Source organism: Lactuca sativa, chromosome 5 (assembly GCF_002870075.4).
Source record: "Lactuca sativa cultivar Salinas chromosome 5, Lsat_Salinas_v11, whole genome shotgun sequence".
Lineage (NCBI taxonomy): Eukaryota > Viridiplantae > Streptophyta > Magnoliopsida > Asterales > Asteraceae > Lactuca > Lactuca sativa.
Window position 1 is genome coordinate 157,270,713 of NC_056627.2, and position 22,867 is coordinate 157,293,579.

At 33.7% G+C, this 22,867-nt stretch overlaps 2 protein-coding genes across 2 annotated transcripts; both read right to left on the minus strand.

Annotated features, from left to right (window-relative positions):
• Positions 1–5,532: 5,532 nt before the first annotated feature.
• On the minus strand, positions 5,533–15,010 carry LOC111903473 (TATA-binding protein-associated factor BTAF1). Its single transcript, XM_023899240.3, has 27 exons — positions 14,818–15,010; positions 14,402–14,591; positions 13,937–14,031; positions 13,611–13,828; positions 13,474–13,528; positions 13,317–13,398; positions 12,936–13,249; positions 12,741–12,849; positions 12,136–12,652; positions 11,865–11,997; positions 11,709–11,777; positions 11,404–11,615; positions 11,094–11,328; positions 10,855–11,025; positions 9,833–10,684; positions 9,619–9,738; positions 9,049–9,522; positions 7,945–8,976; positions 7,804–7,872; positions 7,622–7,726; positions 7,314–7,550; positions 6,969–7,232; positions 6,824–6,873; positions 6,630–6,739; positions 6,458–6,540; positions 6,158–6,379; positions 5,533–5,995 (listed from the first exon to the last, which is right to left on the minus strand). Exons 2-27 carry the CDS (start codon positions 14,448–14,450, stop codon positions 5,837–5,839), a joined length of 6,036 nt encoding a protein of 2,011 aa, XP_023755008.2. The 5' UTR covers positions 14,451–14,591; positions 14,818–15,010; the 3' UTR covers positions 5,533–5,836.
• A 2,923-nt stretch (positions 15,011–17,933) lies between these two features.
• Positions 17,934–22,249, minus strand: LOC111903465 (ATP-dependent DNA helicase Q-like 2). Its single transcript, XM_052764339.1, has 20 exons — positions 22,064–22,249; positions 21,590–21,819; positions 21,367–21,513; positions 21,063–21,278; positions 20,876–20,980; positions 20,679–20,783; positions 20,470–20,592; positions 20,263–20,351; positions 20,148–20,184; positions 20,025–20,058; positions 19,877–19,929; positions 19,725–19,802; positions 19,585–19,650; positions 19,425–19,491; positions 19,273–19,326; positions 19,056–19,163; positions 18,908–18,972; positions 18,739–18,817; positions 18,449–18,669; positions 17,934–18,326 (listed from the first exon to the last, which is right to left on the minus strand). Exons 1-20 carry the CDS (start codon positions 22,137–22,139, stop codon positions 18,126–18,128), a joined length of 2,154 nt encoding a protein of 717 aa, XP_052620299.1. The 5' UTR covers positions 22,140–22,249; the 3' UTR covers positions 17,934–18,125.
• Positions 22,250–22,867: the final 618 nt, after the last annotated feature.

Genomic DNA, 22,867 nt, shown 5'->3' on the forward strand with positions numbered 1-22,867 from the left:
GGGCACCCAGATATGCCTGGCAGTATGTATGTTATATGTGTTTGTATGGTATGTGGTATGATGGGGGAACTCACTAAGCTTTGTGCCTACGGTTTACAATTTTGGTTTCAGGTACTCGTTTTCAAAGAAAAGGAGTCGGTTTGATCGCAACGCATCACACTATGTTTTCTACACATGAGATCTTTGGGATTACACTCTGATATTATATTATGATAATATGTTTTGATTACTGAAACTTTGGTTTGACACGAGATATTACTATGAATGTTTTTATACTGATGGTTTTATGTAATAACTTATTTAAAAATGAAATGTTTGGCCTTGAATTTTGGGATGTTACAGTTAAATATGAGACAACGACGTTGGGTCAAACTACTCAACGACTACGAATGTGAAATTCGGTATCATCTGGGAAAAGCCAATGTAGTGGTGGATGCCCTAAGTCGAAAGGAGTACTCTGGTCGAAGAGTGAAAGCACTAACCATGACAATCCATTCACAACTGTCAACGCAAATCAAGGAAGCCCAACTAGAAGCCTTGAAACCCGAAAACATGACAAGTGAAGCACTTAGAGGAATGGACAAAAATTTAGAAATCAAAATTGACGGAGTTTGTTATCTCATGAACCGAATCTGGACACCAAAGTTTGGTGGATTTAGAGAGGTGGTCATGAATGAAGCACACAAGACTCGATACTCCGTACACCCAAGTTTAGATAAGATGTATCTAGATCTCAAATAACTCTATTGGTGGCCAAACATGAAAGCAGAGATTGCTACCTATGTTGGCAAGTGCTTAACTTGTGCCAAGATCAAGGTAGAACATCAAAAACCCTCAGGTCTTTTCCAGCAGCCCGAAATACCTGAGTGGAAGTGGGAGCAGATTACCATGGATTTCATAACGAAACTACCCAAGATGCAAGTGGTCACGATACCATTTGGGTGATCGTTGACAGATTAACCAAGTCTGCCCACTTCTTGCCAATCAAGGAGACCGATAAGATGGAGAAACTGACAAGAACTTACATCTAGGAGATCATGCAACTTCATGGAGTGTCAATATCTATTATCTCGGACAGAGATATCAGATTCACATCACGATTCTGGCAATCACTACAGAAAGCCTTGGGGACTAGGGTAGATATGAGTACAGTGTATCACCCACAAACTGATGGACAGAGCGAGAGAGCTATCCAAACCCTAGAATACATGTTACAGACTTGTGTAATAGACTTTGGTAAAGCGTGGGAAATCAACTTACCATTAGTTGAATTCTTGTATAACAACAGTTATCACACTAGCATCATAAGAGAATGGATTTGAGTCCATTAAAGCTAATTGGATTTGTTATGGCCCAATAAGGCCCATTAAAGATAAACCAGTCCATTTTAGGCTTATAAGGCCCAAAAAGGTTAAGTCTCATGAAAGTGGGTCCAATTAGAGCCCATTTAAGAGTTCTAATCCCAAACTAGTCAAATTGGAAGCTTATTGGTCCATTACGCCCAATAATGAAATCCTAGTCCATATTGGACTTAAACCAGGATTTCTAGGGTTTCCAATCTTTTGTTGACTATTTGAGTGTTCGTACAGGTTGTTTGATGAAATTTTGTTGTCATTAAATAAGCATCATACATGCTTTCAAGTTTTACTTACAATGTTATCCTTGTTAAGTGTTTACAAAGCATCAGAATTCCTAGTTGTGACACCATGTTATTTTATACTTCATGTTGTGTTATTAAACAAACTGTTTTAAATCACTTTATAAACTAACATCAAGTCATCGAAACTTAGTCTGCAAAACATCTCACAATACTATTTTGGCCTCTCAGGATAAAATATGTTTATATATATCAAAATATGTTTTATTTATATGTTTGTATAACATATCATAACAAGGTAACCATTTCACTATAACTTGGTTCATTTCGAAAATACAAATCGTTATTATGCCTTTATCAACCTAGAAAAAAAGGATGATCATTTCGGATACAAACACAATCATTCCAAAAATACGTGACTTAGTTGAGAATATGTGAGGCATTTCATCTTCCTCGTACCTATCAAGGTATACAAGAAAGCCCTGTTTTATAACCAGAATCTCCACCCGGAGAATGTGATAAGCGTGTATAGATCTATACGGGACTGATGATCCCGCACCCTGATTGTTAGTTACAGTCCGTGGGGTGACAATTTTCATAACATTATGACGCCTGAAGAATGTTGTCGCAGGCAAATTCATCTTAGTATGGTTATGAAAACTTACAGGATAGACAACTATTATGGTATTATGTTTTTACGGGAAAAGTAATATTTTAGGTATTTTTACGTGAAAATACAAGCTTCTCTTGTTTTTTCACTAATAAAACTATACATCATCATTTTAAGTATGACATATTTACTTACAAGTTACAGTCTTGGAACATTAAGACTGTTTTTCAACTTTGGGAAAATATAGGATTTTTCTGGTTCAATACATTCATTTTATACATATACCAATCATAACTCTTTTTAGAGAAAATATCGGATTTTCTAGAAACAAATGTGAACTTACGAATGGCATGCATTTATTCAAATAACTACTTATGAACTCACCAACTTAATTGTTGACATTTGTTCTTTGAAATAACTTGTATTCTTAGGGAATCGCTAAACACCAGGTTAGCAACTACCTCTGGGGACTAATGCTCTGGCGTTAATAACATCTTTTGGAACCTCATATTGTATTTGACTTTTGAAACGTGTAATACAACAATCATGTAAACTTTTCAAATATATATTATGGTGGTGTGTACTTTCTTTACTATTCAATTGTTATGATACTGTACATGACGTCCTCCGCCCCCGAATGTTTCCGCCGTTCAGGTTTGGGGGTGTGACATCATATTTCATGTTTTTATGATTTGATTCTGGGATACTTTGACATTATACTATTTTGGAAACATGTTTTGTAATAATCTTGGTTTTGAAAATGTTTTAAAAAGTTTAAATTTGGCCTGATTTTTATGGATGTTACAAATACTATTTTTCAAAAAGGATACTCTGATTTTCTGATTTTAAAATAAGAATAAATAAAAATTTTAAAATGACCGTGAATTTGGGGATGTCACAATATGATTGGTGCTCTATGTGATATATAGTTTATTAGTTTGATTAAGTATACTCTCGAAGTCACAAATATTTCTATGTGATCCTTGAATAGCAGAAATCAGCATAGTTTTTAATGAACTCATTCACCCACTCACATTTGATTTTAAACTCTAAAGTAGTTGTATATTCTTATTTAGTAGATCGTGCTATTATGTTTTGCTTGGACCTCATTCCAACAAAACGTACACTTCATTCCATAATGAAGTCATAATCTAATTATATTTCATGATTATATATATTTGTTTTGAAGTTAGCATCTTATGTAACTCTTCACATATAGATCTTCTTATAAACTAATTATCTCATATACATTTTCTTAGTTCTTCTTAAGTACTCTTAGAATGTTCTCATAGTGATCCAATGACTTACCCATGTATTCAATAGGCATCTCATGATATGTTCATAGCATAATCATATAGCTAGGCTTGTGCATGATATGACATAAATGATGGATTCATTTGCCAAACAAATAGAATATATATCATTTCATCTAGCTCAAAATTATGTGCTAGGTATTTTTGAGTCTAGCTCAAAAATAAGTATTCTCCAAGTTTGATACAGTCATCTTTTTATCTCTTCTATGTTTTACCTACTTTTATTGTTTACTTGGTTGCTCTAATTTTGTTTTTTTTTCTTCTTATTTTGCATTATATCTTAAGGGATCTAAACTCTATCACATCGATCTCATGTTATAAATTCAATCTATAAATTAATTAATAAAAAGCATTAATCAACGTGTAAATTAGCAATCAATCAAATAATTTGATAATCCAATAGATCATGTTGATTCTACATGATCTAGGGTTTGAAAATCCCCCAAAAAATCTATAAATGAGTATGGAGATTAGGAATGACACATTGATTTAAAGTGTAATTTAGCAATCAATATAATAATCCAGTAGATCAAGTTAATTCTACATAATTTGTGGCTTGAAAATTCCCAAAAACATCTATATTGGTTATGAAGTTTAGGAATGACACATTGATGCTAGGTTTGCATCCTAAACATGAACCTATCACTTAAACTTCAATCCTAAACATAAATCATGTTTTATTTTTGGATTTAATAAGTTTTCTTAAAGTTTAGAAGGGAACCGGAGAAGATGAGTGTCGATAACCTACCTAACTTTAAGTTTCTTTGAGAGACAAGCTTATAATCTTTGATTTGACTTCAAACAAGCATCTAGTTCTCCGGTTCTCTTCAAATCTTTTGTCCTTTTCTTCTCTTTTTTCAAAATTGTTGCCAATAAAGGAGAAGAGGGGTTTAAGTCCAAAGTTTAGTGATTTAACACATTAGGTCCCTTAAGTTCTTAATTAATTAATTTGGCCCAAATTAACCCTAACTAACTAGCTTTTTTTTTTGAACCGGCAAATCTAACTTACTCATAAACTATACCTTAAATCTACATATGTTCACGACATGACTTGAACCCTCAACTTCAAGGATGGAAGACAACCCTAACTAACTAGCTTTTGTTTTAGAGAATCACAACCCATTAAGGCTCATCTGTGATTTCAGTTGTTAGATTGGTCATTTTTTTAATTTTTCGTTTTCTCTTTGGAAAATATTTAGTGAATTTAGAGATTTGTCTTTTTCTCTTTATTTTATCATTTCAACCCGAACTAACTTATGCATCAACATATGTAGTCATAGAAGAGTAAAATGGGTTACATAGAAACTGCATATAGATTAATTTCACCATAAATAGGTGCTCTTTCTTTTATCATTCCCTTCCCATAACTTTGAATCTTCTAAAAAACATATTACAAACACAATCCCAATAACTTTGAATCTTCTAAAAAACATATTACAACACAATCCCAATAAGTTTAATGAATGAGTTGCATGCAACTAAGATACATAAGCCATATTTTGTTTCTGATTTAAGCCATATATAATTTCATAAGGACAAGATGCCATTCTACAAGCTTTTGTGGGTGAGAAAATTCTTGGATATTAGACAAAGTATCTCGGTTTTGAGTTTATCAAAATATTATGAGGAAGTAACACTACAACATGTGTTTATCCACAAGTAATGTATGAGTAAACAATCTGTCATATTTTGTATACGGATGAGTAATTGGTAGAAAGTCAAAACATCGTTGTATAGATTAATGGAAACTGAAAACGGGCAGAGCATTTAATACAAATGGAAATACCGTATACAAATACATTTTGGTATTACAAAATTACACTGTACCTGTAATTCAATTAAATAAGTTTTCAAAGAAGAAAAAAAAAAGACTCGTATACATGAACTTGAGACATCCTGATTAGTTGAAAAGAGAAACATATGGCATATGATAAAACATTACATTAAACAGAACATGTTTTTCCTTGTTGACAAACATCTAAAGAAGATGAATTAGTTTATAGAGAGAGGGAGAGAGAAAGAAACATTGACATTGGTGGCCTTGGAAGCTCATATTTGATACAAATATAGTGAGTGGTACCCATTCCTATCCCTTACACTGTATACGATTAAAAAAAACACTAAATAAAATAAAGAGCCAAAGGGCTGAAGAAAATAACTAGTTGTCAAAATCATGAGCTCTGCCTCAAAAAAATGTAACTGTACAGGCTTTTGTTTTCGCCATATTAGATTGATGATTGCAAAAACCAAAAAGAAAAGGATTTTATATCGTGAATAATAATGATAATAATAATAATAGTAGTAGTTCCATCAGGATCAGGCATTCAACTTGGCTAAAAATTGGGTCAAATTGTATTCTTCCGTGTACTGTGACTGGTCCCAAAGCTCCTCCAGCCCACCAAGGATTGCTTTTAGGCCTTTTCCGCCACCTGGCACCTTTGCCAATCCATCCATGTTTTCCGAAGTGGACGCACCCTGGAAATAAGAAAAAAACATATATATATATATATATATATATATATATATATATATATATATATATATATATATATATATATATATATATATATATATTTATTGAGATAGGGGCAAAACCGGCATATGGCTAGAAATGGAAAGGAATGTTAATGTTGGTACCTTTTTAGTATTATTATTATTATCTGCTGGAGTGAAAAGATCGAGCAATTGATCGGTGTTCATGGTTTTGAGGCTTGCGTTTTCTGCATTAATGACAGCATTGGCGACAGATACTTTGAATTTTTGGAGGCTCATCACTTTTTCTTCTAAAGTCCCTCGCATTATCAGACGATGCACATTCACTACCTTCCGTTGTCCCAACCTATGTGCTCTATCCATTGCCTGTACAAAAATAAATGTCATGGTTGACTTGACTTTTGAAATTTCAAATTCATACTTGACTTGCAAGATATTACATACCTGATGATCACGCATTGGATTCCAATCATGCTCCATGAAAACTAGCGTATCAGCTGAGGTTAAATTCAAACCAAGGCCACCAACTGCCAACCACAAACAATAATTATTGATAAAATACAAATAGGTGAAAAAAACATATATATTTGGGAAAATGGAAGATGAGTTGGTTTACCATGTGTTGTAAGAAGCAAAACATCGATAGTAGGGTCTGAATTGAAAGATTTAACAATGTCAAACCGTTTTTCTGGTTCAACCGATCCATCCAACCGCAGATATGTAACACTGTTTGTAACCCATATAACATTTTCAATATCCCTCTTTACTTACAAACACAAAACCAGTAGTAATTACTAATTACTCTTTTACCTTTTCATGTGGACATGAAACAAGTCTTTCTCGATAATGTCCAGAAGTGCCTACAAAGATATATATATATATATATATATGATCAAACAAATTAGACATTACCTACCTGATGAAGGTGTTGGTGAATCGTGAATGAATACCCTACCTTATGCTGTGCGAATATGAGGACTCTGTGCTGGCCAACACTAACAGAGCCTTCAGAAGTTGACCCCTCAACACCTATCCCACACTCCTCCAAGATTTCTTGAAGGGCAACCAACTTTGGGGAGTGGTGCAGTTTACGAAGCTCTGAGTTAATATCAGAGCTTGTTGCAAAAAGATCAGGTAAAATCCGCGGAAGTGAGTCTTGCATTTTTCCACCAATCACAAGCAATGGATGACTGCAGAGTTTCAGTAAAAACTGAAGAGCCTGCAACACAGTATTTGTTTGTAATAAGATATTGATATGTTCATGATGAACAGAGATGGACACACAATTATCAGGTTATACCTGGAAGACATGAGAAGATGTTTTGGATGCATCTTTTCCTTCCCCTTCCCCTGTTTCTGTTTCTGCTTCATTTGATTGGACCATAGTGGAAATTTCATTTTTGACATGTGAACCTGAAAACTGTTCATAAAGTTTAAGTTGAACCGGACTCAAGTCACAGTATCTATCTTGAATTATTTTCTCTGGTAGATCTGTCAACACTTGGTCTTTCGTGCGACGCAGGAGGAAAGGCATCACCTACAATATGTAAATTATTATTATTATTATCATGATCATGCATTGGCATTTGGCAGATGATGGAAAAATACCTGTTTGTGCAATGCTTCCATGGCAAGTACACCTGCTTCAGCATCCTTGGCTGAACATTTAGAATCACGAGCTGCAGCTAGTGGTTTCCCATAAGTTGCTTGAAACTACAAAAACACCCAAAAGCAGCTGATGCATTGCATAACATAGGGATTATATTAGTGTAAATGATATAAAAACATACCTGTCTCTCTGTTCCAAGAAATCCGGGCATCAAAAAGTCAAAAAGAGACCACAACTCCAACACATTATTCTGAATAAAAGAAACCACAGTCAGAATAACTAAACGAATCAAATCTCCAATTCAATGAGCAAATAAACAAACCTGAATTGGTGTTCCACTTAATATAAGCCTGTGTTGTGCCTTGAGCTGTTTGACAGCACATGTGATTTTCGATTTTGCATTCTTAATTATATGGCCTTCATCCAAAACACAATAGTTCCAAAACATGTGTCTCAAATGCTCAACATCTTTACGAATCACATCATAAGAAGTTACAATGACATTGTAGTTTTGAAACTGTGAACGCAATGCAACACGCTCTTGTGAAGAACCAACGTATTGGAGTGAAGATATAACAGAGGCATCAATGAATTTTTCAATCTCATATACCCAGTGTCCAACAAGGGTAGATGGGCAAATGATTAAAGATGGAGGGTCCTCACTGTTATTTGAAGCTCTTCGTTCCACAATATCAGATGCCATAATTGCTGATGCTTGTAGGGTTTTACCAAGCCCCATATCATCACATAAAATTCCATGAAGGTTAAACCTCTTTAAAAATGCTAACCAGTTTATACCCTCTTGCTGATACCTTCTCAGGGTGACTTTCAACTCAGTAGGAACATTATAATCATCAATATGTGAGTTATCAACAAGTTGCTCCAGGAACTCAGCATCATCACTACTTCTAGACAACAGGCATTCACTCAATCCAGGAGGAGGAGAGACACCACGTGCAAGGGGCAAAAGAGGGACAAGGGCAGCAAAGCTGTGTGTGACACTTCTTCTAACAGAATGATCACAATCACTCATACACCTTAAAAGAGGGACAACTAACAGCCTTGCATAAGGAACAAGATCAGTGCCTAATCCTTGAACAAGCAGACTCATTAGCATCCCTGCTCCTTGTCTAGCATTCACAGATGCCATGTCACCCAACATAGGGATTATGTTTTCGATTACTGAGCCCATGATGTTGACTGTCATTGACTTTGCCATTGATGTGATGCATCTTGAAGCGGATAGTCTCACAGCAACATGAGAATGGCGGACACAGGTGAAAATGCATGGGAGGAGTGTCATCAGTTGGGGGCGTAATGTCTCATCTACCATTGAAGCAATAGATCGAACCACCTGAAATAAATAAAATAATTTATGTAGTAAGATCTTGCTTGTTACCCTTTAGCATATGTAATAATTTTTTACCTGGATATTATTTATCAAAACTTGAGGGTCTTTAACAGAATCAATGGCTTGACTAGCATGCATTTCATCTCCAGGGGTAGTAGGCTTCAATACTTCAGTAAGACAATCCCAAAGCTTAGGAAGCTTTTCAAACAATGAAGCACCAAATTTACTGCATAGATGCTTCAAAGCAAATTCTGATCCTCTCCTACAAATAAATCCCTCAACTTTTGATCTGTCTTCACCATTAGCAAGCATGTGAACTTTTGGTTTTTGTTTGGTAGAAGTAGAATTACTTCCAAAAGGAAGGAGATCTTGTTCTTCAACAATCTCCATTGAAGTCAACACTCCAGCTTGAGGGGTCTCACTAGGATCCATGCATACTAATCCACAAAGATTCTTGATTAATTTGTCATTGGGACCCGGCTTACGTAGCACACAATGGTATACAAGCTCTGCAAGAGCTTCAGCTGCCATGTTTTGTATTACTTCCTCCTATGAAATCAAACAATGGATCAATCAAAAGTATTATAGGAACGACCTAATGGGGAAAAAAAGATACAATCCAAAGATAAATCTTTAAAAAGATACCTGCTCTCTCTTGATTGAGGCCATCAAGGGTAATATAATTGGATTAAGTTTTGCAGGAAGCTCAGACATCCAAACAACTGCAGCAGCAACTAAGGCCGATACAGTAACATGCAAATTGCTCTGAAAAATGTTTTAAAAAAAACACATAAATAAGAGAATATGAAGATATAAAAAGTTAAAACTCCCAAATAGGAGAAATTTAGGTCAAACACACCTGGACACATTTTAAGTAGCCTGAAGTGGTCAAAAGTCTCTGCTTTATAGACTCTACTTCATCAAGACCATTCCTCCCAACTGAATCTTCTCCAGTAACATCACTACTTGGCAATGGCAGTTTTGTAATAAATGCCATTGCATCATCAGGAGTCAAATTATCCACATCCATTTTCTTAGACTCATCAATCATGCCACATGATTCAAGAACATTAACAAGCTGAGATGCCTCATTTCGCATTTTATCATAGGTTCTAGAAAGTTCAGCATAAGGAAGACGTGAAGTTTTTGTAGGAAAAGCTGGATCTGTGCACGATAGCAACTCCAACAACCTGTTCTTTAAAGTATCATAGTTTGCATTTGTCAGTCCCTTGCTTCCAGAAACTTCTCTATTCTTCATCTCTTTAAACCAAGAAATCAGAACCAAAGATGCCACCTGTCGCTGAACTCCAGATAAAGATGTGATGGCTTTCCATAAAGGATCAAAAACATATTGGTCAGAAACCTCATGCAACTTGGATGCTAAAATTCCTAAAGCTGTTGATGTAACAATCCGTGTGTTTGTAACTGACATTTCACTATCTGCACCTACGATTATTTTAACAGAGGAATCTCCATTTCTATCATGAGGAAGAGTTCCTTCTGTGGAATCTGAGACTACATTGGTGTAAAGACCATTTTCAAGCTTCACAGCTCTCATTTTTGCTGCAGCTTTAAAGTGACTTTTACGTGGAAGGGCAAGTGGCCAAAACATTTTTGTGGAATCCAGTGGTGATCCGTATGGAGTAGTTATAAGCTCTATCCAAGATGACATGTATGAGCGTGCAGCAGATTCCAAATCTTCCACTGGACACTACCATCAATTCAAAAAGGCTTTTTTAGCAAATCTATTAATTGTTAATTCACATGTATATTAGTATTTAGTATCAATGGTTAAATACCCACCCACTCGTTAAAGTGCAGTAAAAAGAGTATAAGTGAAGAAAGAATGTGAAAACCAAGTGTTATTGTCAAATTAATCACCTCGAGAAGCAACCTCCAGACCCTTTCTGAGCATTGTAAAATTTCCTGATTTGATTCAAGAAGCAGATTTTGGAAGACAATTCTAAGGGTGTCAACCAGTATAAAAGAAGGCCAAAAGGAGGAAGAAGATTCAGATATACTCCTTCTGTATTCTGCTTCAAGCAGCCGCTCCTGTACATATTAATTTAGTTAATGTTTATGTTACAAATAGGGAGAAAGGAATTTAGTTAGAAGCTTACTAATGTGCGAATGGCTGAATAACGAACAGATGTGATACTATGTCTCATAAATGGCCACAATCTTGGAGCTAATGTTGACAGCATGTAAGGATTTTCTTGAGAATTTGATGCACGTGTAAGATCATCAACAGGAACAATCTCATTCAGATCAAATCCTTGTTTTACTTTGAAAGCAGAGAACATTCTAGAAATCATCTCTTCCTGGGAATATATTTCTGCAAGTAGATTCATCACACTGCAAAATATACAAGAAGTTTTTTAGATTTTTTTTTTAAATAGAAATGTCGAGAAGAAAGTAGTTAAAAACTACCTGCTTGTGGAGGGGCTTAAATCATCCAAATCAAGCAAAATATCCCACAGTAACATCACAATAGGATGCAACATTTCTCCACTAAGTGAAACAATGGCAGATGCAGTGGGAATTAAAGCATCTGCAGCAACTGCTCTCACATCATCATCAGGATCTTCTAGTCCTGCTTTACAAGCAGGAAGGACAAGCCCCAGCAAATCAGGAAGCATCTCCTGTTTTAAGATATTTAAAACATCAAATAATCAAGAAAAAGCAAAAAAGAAATCGAATTATTATGTGATGTTTGGGACCCACGAAAATCCTACCTGGCGCACAGCAACCAAATATTTAATACCCAAAAGACTGCCATGGCGAATTTCCCACTCTGGTCTACGCTGGAAGAATCAGTAAACAAAATCAATTGAAAATTAACCAATAAACCTTTTTTAAAAGAAAAAAACAAGGTGCAACATGATATTTACCTGCATTTTCAAAAGAACATTCAGTGTCTGATGAACTAGCATAGGATGCATGTACTTAAGCACTGCTCCTAATGCCTGTGCACATGTTTCACGTACTGGAGCAACAACCTGATCAGAGACATAATCTCCAAAACTGAAGATATGAAGACAAGTAGTTAATAGATGTGCTGTGCAACTATTTTTTCTTTTCATTTTTCATCTATGTTTCATACAACATAATTAAGTCAAAAAGAAGAAGAAACAGTCCAAGGAAAGGGTATAGGATACATACCGATCTAGTGACAGCACACACAAGAAACGAATTCCACAATCTTGAAGAAGTTCTGAGTTTTTCAGTGATGAATTTCTGGCCCTTTTAATCAAGTTTGCCAGCTCATTATTTCCATGAAGGCCTTCCAGTATGTCTACCTTTTCCACTAAATCTTTATTATCAAAAGAATTTGTTATCTGCAACGTTTCTGCAACTTCTGTATGAGGCTCAACCTTAACAGAGCTTGCAATTATTTCACCATTGGATCCAATATCAGATGTGGAGACTAATTCATCCATCTGATCAAATGATGCAATTTCAGACTTCTGCCTCTTGAGAACTGGCTCAGTTTCTTCTGTTGTTATTTGCATGTTCAAATCGATTTCACGTTCTCTCTTGATACCATTCTTAATCTTATCTTCTGACTCTGTTAGTGACACGTCATCACAACTGTCTGATGTAAGAACGCCAGCACAGCCACCTTGATGTGTCAAGATTTCCCTTAAAGCCATCACACTGCCATGTCGCACCTCCCAAACTGGTGGGAATAATTCGAGAATATTACATATTGACACAATAACTCGATACAAAATGATAAAAAAGAAGATCCAGTAACTGAAACTTACCAGGATCAAAGATATCAAGAATGAGTTGTTCAACTATATTATGAAAAGGCCATGTACCATCTTTTTCATGCTCAGAGCTCTCTTCATCAGGAATAGAATCCGGAAACATCTGCATCCAATCATCCATAACTCAATATTGATAAAAAGATTTGACTTCTGCATTTAACCTAATAAAAGATGATTGATAATCATTACCGAATTGGAAGAAGGTGAATCTTGAGAAATGGATTTGGGTGAAATGAGCTCTTGAGTGCCTGACACATCTTTTGTTTGATCTTTTGAACTTATTTTGGCTTTGCGTTTTAAGAGGTTTCTTTCACGTGCACTTGGCCTCCTTGGTCTATAACCAGGTACCATATCTACAACAAACTGCTGCACATTACGATTAGGTCTTTGTAGGTAAAATTGAGGATTCATGCCACTTCCAATGGAATTCGGTTTGTGCATTACAAGATCTTCATCTCTTATCATATCATTTACATCCATGAACTGCTCACATACATCCATTCCTGTAAACAAATAGTTATAAGTACAGATGCAAATACAACCAAAGATAATAACAAATTCATGACATACCCAACCGCCGTTTTAAATTTTGCTTTTGTTTGGCCAATCTTTCTTTTGGGTTATTGGTAAAATCATTAGCAACTTCAAACTCCTAAAAGAGAACTATATCAAGATCGGATACAAGAAAGTTTAAGCTAATGATTCTTGATAAAGGAAAAGGTAGTACCTGTCCTCCAGATGCCAAAAGAGCCCCAAATTCCAGCACTTTAGTGAGCTCGAAGCTGTTCAATCGACAAAAGTAAAAGGCATCCAAGTAAATATCAATGAGTGTAAGAAAGAAGTAGGCGGGTGAGAAAGAACAACCTCTGAAATGAAGTGCTTGCACTTATTTTGGGATGAGACTTTGGCCACAAAACCTCATCCTCAGTGGCACAACTTATGCCAGCTTCCTTCATCTTTGCCTCAACAAGATTATACAGTTCTGTCATAGATGAATGTTTAAAACATCCTGCAATTGCTCCAATGGCATGAGCAGCTGCAACTCTTGTATCCCAGTTTTTGCTACGGAGATACTGAGAGACCTAAAACATACAAAATAGTTGCCAAATTAAGTAGAGAACACATAAGTAATAGGCTTGATGCATTAGTATAGGCGTAAAAAAAGGAAGAATCAATGCAACAATACAGACCTTATGCAGCAGAGAGCTCAAGTCCTGAGGATGTAATTTTGCAATCTCCCCTATCTGGCGAGCTGCAGTGAATCTTGTAGCTTGTGTTGAGCCAGCTTTAAAAAGGTCAAGAAATACATAATTCAATATCCTTTAACACCCTCAATCCATCTATCACTACCTAATGGTGATGTTTTTACTAAAATCATATATGGTACAACTACAGACCTTTAGCAATACATACATCAAACCTAATCCACCTACCTAATGAGAGCATCTAAATTTCAGTAAGTATGAGACATGTTCCTAAAGAAAGTGTTTATAACCATCAGAACATATGACTATTTGATGGAAATTCAATTATGAAATAAATTTTACAAGTTTAACTGAAATTACCAAAAAATTCATTTCATCTTTAAATGAAACAGCAACACATCTAAAAAACACAAGCAGTGCAAAAGCAAGATCATAATACATAAAGGATACTCTCCAGTAAAGTTAGCAGCCTTTGGAGCCGAGAAGATTGTTGTGCCATATCTCTTACTAACTGTAGCAGTTACAACATCACTCATTCTAATAAATCAACACTTATAATTAACAAACAATAATCACTTCCCGCACAACAATTTTCAACGTTCCTGTCAAATGATTTCATTCCCCTCAACAAAACACGAGCCTACAAAAATTTAGAAGAAAAAATTAAACATTATCGCAATTCCCAAATAAAGGAACGTGAAACGTATCCAGAGATTTACTATGTAAAGCACCCGCAACGTAAAAATACACGTTTGAATTGAAATTTACCAACAAAAAACAACATTTCTGATTGCATGATGATTTAATTCCTAACCACCAAGCTTCACATGCATCTGAGCATAGCAAAACAGAGAAATTGAACGTACCTTAGGGTTTTTTCTTCAATGGAATTGAGAAACCTAACAAGGCCATAATTATTGCAAACAATGAATACTCGTCGAAATCATGGGCGTGGTTGATCTTGGTTGAGGTGGTTGTGGGTAGCGAGTGGTATTTGCATAGAAGAAGAGAAGAAGAAAGGGACGAGGGTTTCGAACTGATGGGTGGTGATGATAACTGAAATCCCAGCCCTCACTTTATAAGTTTTTACAATTCAAACCGGTGTCGTATCGAATAATCGGGTCCCACCCGACCCGTTTTCTGAAAACCGTTTGAATGGACTTTTGCAAATTGTTTGAACTTTGAATGGACTTTGTTGAGCATACAACCATTGTTATGTAAATTTTGTCACATTATTGATCAAATCAAAAAGGTATTCAAAACCGAAAACAGATTGACACAAAGTAAAGGCTTTTTTTTTAAGTTTTTAAAGCAAATAATTAAAAAACATGTTGGCCTATAAAATCGAATCAACTCATAAACAGTGGTAGATTTAGAACCAAAACTAATGAGAGACATTATATATAAAAAGTAAATATAATAAAAATAGTTCTGTTTTTTTTCCTGCAAGAATGAGGTCAAGATAACTTGAGGTCAAAGGAAGTGATGTTAGGCACAATCAATAGTAAGGTTAAGGTTGTATGGGATAAGGCTAAGGTATAATTTGGAAATATCATGTCGATGCTCGGCATGTATAGATTTTGTCTCTTCTCGCCAACGCATTGTCGTTTCTCTCTCCTCAAAAGCTTTTTTTGTCCTCTTTTGCCTGCAGTCTAACAAACGTTTTGCTTGAGGACTATTTGTTTTTTTAAAAGAGAGCGCATATATTTGACGTTTACAAACCCTCTTTTAACCAAAAGACTTGGAAAATCACTTCTAAAGTCTGCAGATGTTTTCTTTAAAATATGTGTCATTATCTATTTCTTAAAATCTATTTATAATGATGAAAAAAAATAAAATAATAATAAAAGTTTAAAAAAAAAAAAACTACTAGAAAAAAAATACTATTACAACTATTAAGTCATATATCATAGCTTTTTTTTGTCCTAAACTTGATTTGAATTCAAAATATTTGTTCTTGTTTTAACAAAGAAAATCATATCAATAAAATAAGGAATTATGTTCTAACAATAAAAAAAATAATCATATTAAAAATATATAGGGAAAATGACTCTTGAGGGTAATTAACTTTTGTGTTTGTACTCATTTGGTCTCTTTCCTTTTTTTTGTATTTAGTATACCATCGAACTTGTTGTTTATGTTCATCATAACCCTTTTGACCGGCTTTTGACTTGTGATAGTCGGTCAAAGGGTTATGGTGAACACAAACAACAAGTTCGATGGTATATTGAGTACAAAAAGAAAAAGAAAATAGACCAAATGAGAACAAACTCAACAGTTGGTTACCCTCCTGAGTCATTTTCCTTTTACTCATTTACAGCAAAACTCACGTCATCTCCTACTGATATTAATGACTTTATGAGAATCATTCTTGCTTCTCTTCAAAACATAACCCACGAAATAACACTATTCATACATGTACAACTTTGTAATGCACTTGAATATTTATTAGGGGAATTTTGACTAAGCAGGAGCATTTCATGACTACATTTACATTTCCAATCGAATGATTTATCATATCATGGATTTTAGACAAGTTTACAAACGAGTGGAATCACAAGTGTTGTGATTTTTGAGTTTACTTAGTTTTAAAATCGAATTCATGGGATAAGATATAACATCAATATGTACAATATCATGCTGTTTTGCAGACACATCATCATAATATACCTTGAGGTAAACGTTTATACTGATAAATATATCTCTCATATACAATCATATTCTTTTGAAGAGAGGTGTTGACAACTAACCACAGTAAACATAGCATAGACCATGTTTTAACGAAGTTATCCCTCTGAAACGCTCTTCATATACGTTATAGCCAAAGAAGGTTGTAGTCTTTGATAATTTTGCAATTTTAAATTTATTTAACTTTTCGGGAAAAATGACTCAGGAGGGTAATCAACTGTTGAGTTTGTTCTCATTTGGTCCATTTCCTTTTTTGTACTCAATATACCATTGAACTTGTTGTTTATGTTCACCATAACCCTTTGACCGGCTATCACAGGTCAAAAGCCGGTCAAAATGGTTATGATGAACATAAACAACAAGTTTGATGGTATATTGAATACAAAAAAAAGGAAAGGGACCAAATGAGTACAAACGCAAAAGTTAATTACCCTCAAGAGTCATTTTCCCAAATATATATATTAACATTAAATAATTAATAAAAAGAGAAGACGTTTTAGATATATAAATCACCAAACAAAAAGAATACGATATGTTGAAATGAGGAATTAGGGCTTATATTAAAAGAGATGCACAATAACATTCTTGGAAATGTCTGAAATGATATTTTACTCTTGCATATATATATTATAGAAATGTATATAAACTAAAGTTTTTTTTTTTTTTTAGTTTCTTGTGGTAAATTTGAATATTATTCAAAATAATTATAATATTTTGAAAGAGATATTATTTATTAAATCATTATATAAGAATGAAATATCTAGTTTGATGAATAAATAAGGTAAAGTTTCATAACATAATCAATATTGTGATCATAGTTTTACAATACAATAAAAAAAATCAATTTTTTAACTATAGTTTTTTTATGTAGTCGATAGATTTTAAAAAACAAACTATCCTTTTTTCTTTTAAATTATAGACATTTAATTCACCTCTTATTTTACATATGTAGTTCTTATACTACAAATGTTTTATATCTTAAAAAACAAAAAACACATAAACGGTTTATGTAAGGTTACTTTTAAGTGAGGCCATATTAAGTTTGATTACATCTCCTGATTCTTGACCATAAACTCATGCATAATAAAATTGTACTCACCAAGAGTCTTAATTATTTCGGTTTTTGGCTTTGGAAAAAAAACTGTCCTTCAGATTCGGTTTTTATTTTTTTCAATATTTATGTTTTTTGTTTTTTGGATTTATTCATTAATCATACTAGTATTTTTTTGCAAAAAAAGACAGCTGATTTACTTAAAAAAAATAATACTATACAACATAACTTAATCAGTTAAAGTTATACATAAAACACATGATTTATTTTTTGCTTGAACAAGTCAATAGTAAATAATAATCAATAACCTGGACATCTTAATGAATCACGTTACAGACACTTTCAATAAATTATATTTCAACCCTACAATTACTTAAGGTATCATGAAATCAACCTCTATAGATTCGAGGAATTCTTTTTTTCTTTTTTCTTTTTTTAACTTTCATCTCCACTGCTTTCAATGACAACCACCTTTTTATTTCTCGGCCTCTTTGCACTTCTCTTTACACTTGTTTCCTGTTCTTCTTCATTCGATGAATCTTGACCTTGTGATTCATTAGGTTCATGTTTTCCAATTACTTCAAGGATTTTATCTCCATATTTTTGTGTCTTCAACTTTCCAATTATCTTCTCCAACTGCAAACAGTGTATTATGTCCATTCCATTCCATCAAACAAATCAAACAATGGAATGAACCATTCCATTCCTTTCCCAATTCCATCATAAACTCTAAGACACTTTCAGTTTCAGATGTTTACCTGTTCTGTTGTTTCTGGTTTCTGAGAACATAACATTCCGATCTGCTGAGTAGACAAAATAGAATGAGGGAATATTCCTCCATCCATGGAAGCAAGTTCCTTTCGCAAGTTATCAAGCTCTGATTCCAATCCGGAGTTTCTCCCACGTTTGGAGGATTTAGCAATTCCAATGCCACTACTCCTCTGTCCACTACTAACCTCAAGCATAATACTCTTCTTCCCTGTGTAATCATTTATTTTTTTTAATCTGGTATCACTGGATTATAAATTTATAATACTAATTAATTTACCATGCAAAACATGCTTAGCAAGTGGTCCAATTGCCACGTAAGCATTAGTGGCATAAGCTGTATGCGAAAATTCTTCTTTCTGCATACAAAAATAAACTTTACTCTTTGAAAAAACTTATACCAAATTTATTTAAAGGTGATAATATCATAATAATACATTTATACTTACCAATACCCTGTGGAGAATAAGCTGAATCACAAGTTGCTCTAATTCATCCTTCTTCAACTCAAACCCTAAAAAGGTATTAAAGTTTTATAAAAATGGATAATAATAATAATAATAATAATTGTGGAGATATGATATGAGTATTACTGACCTAATTCCTTGTTTTTAACCTTTAACTTGTCAACCAATTGCAACATTGTTGCTCTCTGATCCTTTTCTTGTATTTCTTGTAGCAAAGATACAATAGCTTTTGCATGGCCTGAAATAAATAAGGGCATATCTGTAAAATGCATATATATATATATATATATATATATATATATATATATATATATATATATATATAGTTTACTAGATTAAGCATATACCTGACACATCGATTTCCTTGACCTCACAAGAAAAGGCACAGTTATCACACATTCCTGCTCTTAGAAAAAACCACAAGAGTAAATATTTTAATACTCCAATTAATTAATAATGATAATAAGATGATGGAATATAAATTATAAATATTTAATACCATTGCATTCTTGAAGAGGCTCAGCAAAATGTCTGAAGAAAGCACTTCGTCTGCATTCTCTTTTAGACTGAAATTGGAAAAATATATAGTAATAATAATTTACATTTTACAATAAAAAATAATATGGAAAAATCATTGAGATGTGTAAAAGAACACAAACCTGACAAAATCGCACCATTTCATATAGATTCTGCAACCCACAATTCTCATAGAAGACCATGGAGCTCTTTAAAGAAAAATGGAGAATGGTGAGTGTTTGATATCATGTAAATGACAGAAATACCCTCCAACAATTCATACCTGTCGTGGGACATCAGCAGGCCTAAAGTAAAGTAAACATTCAGAAGGAAGTCCATCCCTCCCTGCTCTACCACTTTCCTAAAATAAATAATTAAAATTTACAAAATGCCTTTATGGGAAGGGTATAAATGTACAATTAGTCAATTACAAACCTGATAGTAAGTCTCCATTGATTTACCTAAGCTGTGATGTATGACAAACCTGACTATAGCAATGTACTTTGTAAAATTTATATATATATATATATATATATATATATATATATATATATATATATATAAAGTAAAAAACAGTACTAACCATCTGGTTTATTGATTCCCATACCAAAAGCCACCTGTTAGAAAAACAAAACAAAAAAAATCTATAATCATTAACTGGAATTATAAATTTTTTTTTAAATATTGGTGATACGAGAAAACATACTGTTCCAACAATGACCTGCAACTTGCTATTACTCCACCTGTCAAAAAAAGCATATTATTTTTTACAATAAACACAATTTCTAAAAATAAATGATATAAAAAATAATCAAATTTACCTCATATGAACTTTTTCACGGGCATTTACGTCCATATCTGCATGATAATGGTCAGCTGAAACACCTCTCTCACGCAATTCCTTTGCAACCTATAGTTCTTGAACACAAAAGCATATAGTAAGTATAAATTTCCAAACTATTATTTTTAAAAATTTTCTCATTAACACTTTGACATCATATAAAAGATTTAATTATAATTCTTTGAACCTGCTCACACTCCTTTCGAGAGAAACAATAAACAATTCCAGATTCATTGTTTGTGTATGAACTCTGTATGAACTCAGCAATGTCATCAATCACCACTTTTCCAACAGATGATTTCTCTCGAACCTGTTAAATAATTTACAATGTATTGTGATTCATTTCATGAAAGACATGATTAGAATTTAGAGAGTGAAAAGTGATAACTTTATTACCATGTAAAACAGATTTGATCTGTTCACTGTGCTAACAAATTTTACACATTTTGGAATGTTTAGCATCTCCATAAGATCCGATTGGACCTTCTTTGTAGCTGTTGCCTAACAATATGAAAACTTTTAAAGTTCATTATTCTAGTAAAACTATGAAAATGGGAACCCAAAAAGAGATGGATATGTGAGTAAAGACATACAGTTAAAGCAACAACAGGAACATTGGGAAATTGAGTCTTCAATATCCCAAGATTCTTGTAATCTGGACGAAAGTCATGTCCCCATTGACTACAACAATGTGCTTCCTGAAAATTCAAAAAGATATGAAACTTAACTTTTCAAAATTAGATTTCTTTATAAAAACTAAGAAAAAAAGAGTGAGTGTACATCAATTGAGATCAAGGAAAGACGTCCAGCATGGTGACATTTTTCAAGTTTTGACACAAATCTTTTGCTTTTGGAAACTTTTTCTGGTGTAACATACAATATTTTAAGGTCCCCTTCTCCCTTTTCAAGAGCTTTGTATATAAATTTCTCATGTTCTTTACTAGTTGTTGAGGTTAGCATAGATGCTGGGATCCCTAATGCAGTTAACCCCATGACCTAAAGCAATAAAAATCTTGATTATAGTTTATAATCAGGTAATCAATAGTACAGGATATAGGATATTAACAGAAACAAAAATAAGCACCTGATCCTGAATAAGAGAAAGTAAAGGACTAACAACAAGAGCAATTCCATGATGTAAAACAGCTGGAAGTTGATAGCATAGACTTTTGCCTCCACCAGCAGCCATGATCACAAGAACATCTCTCCCACTCATGATTGCATTAATGATCTGATACATATGTATCGAACTATTAATCAGTATTTAATTTGAAGAACAATTGAAGAATTATTGAAGTAAAATCAACCTCACGCTGGTTTGCACGATAAGTAGGAATGCCAAAAATATTGAATCTGATATCATCAGCTCTATTATCCCATTCAAAAGACCCTGACCAGTTTTCTGGTTGTGGAGGTGGAGCTGCAGCATCGTCTTTATCAATATTTTCCGATCCTTGATAGCTTTCCAACACTGCCTTAAGTTCTGACTGTTTCTCGTAGAGCCTCTCTTGCTTATCAAGCAAGTTCTTTATTTCATCTGGAACGTAAAGTAACTGTTATGTTTATATACTATGCGAATCATTCTTAATCTGTCGATGCGATTTTCAAAATTTCCACCCAAAAGAAAGACAATTTGTGTACGTTTTTAAGTTCAATGATAACCTATCACGTATCAAATTTGAAGTGAACAGTTTGTGACATATAAATGCCTACATCCGCGGGGATATATTTCTTATATGCATAAAAAAAGAAGGCAGAAAAGATGGGATGAAATGAGAAACCTTGAACATCTTGAAGCTCCAGCTCGACATTGAGAAGGTCCTCCATAAGACCCTCCATGCTACTACTTGCTGCCATTTTCGAACCCTCTCGCTCCGATTTCACGCAGTTTGTTCGAACCCTATAGCCGTAGAATTCTGGGTTACTATTACCCCGTAGATTGTTGCCCTTTGACACCCGGTTCTGAATGGAAGGGTTTAGATTTTAGAATTAAATCATAAAAAGGTAAATGTTTTCTTTGTGTTTTTTTTTTAGGGTTATTATGATCAAGTTTAGTCATTTAATCTTTTGGTTTGTATTTATTTAATTACTTAACTAAGTTTAAGTTTTAAAAAGTCATTTAATTTTTAACTTGTTTTCAAAATGGTTATTATGACCAAGTAATCAGTAACCTACCGTGTTAGTTAGTATACATAGTTAGTGATAATATATATGGATTAAAATTTAAGGGTTAAGATCAAAAATTGTCATTTAACTTTCTGATTTGTGTTTATTTAGTCATTTAACTAAGTTTAAGTTTTAAAGATGTCACTGAATTTTTATTTGTTTTCGAAATAGTCACTATAACCCGATATAACACATAACTTGCTAACTTGGTCTAAACAGTTTCACGTGGCAGTATATTTGGAGTAATTCGTCTTATTTGGCAGACCCATATAGTAGTTGACCTTGAACTTGAACTGAATTTAAAATATCATTAAAGAAAGGTTAATCTCTTCGTCTTTCATAAGTTTCAACGGGAAGAAGTTCATGGTCGGTGCAACCCTAGGTACACAACTTTTGTTGACATGTTATTATTTGTCCTC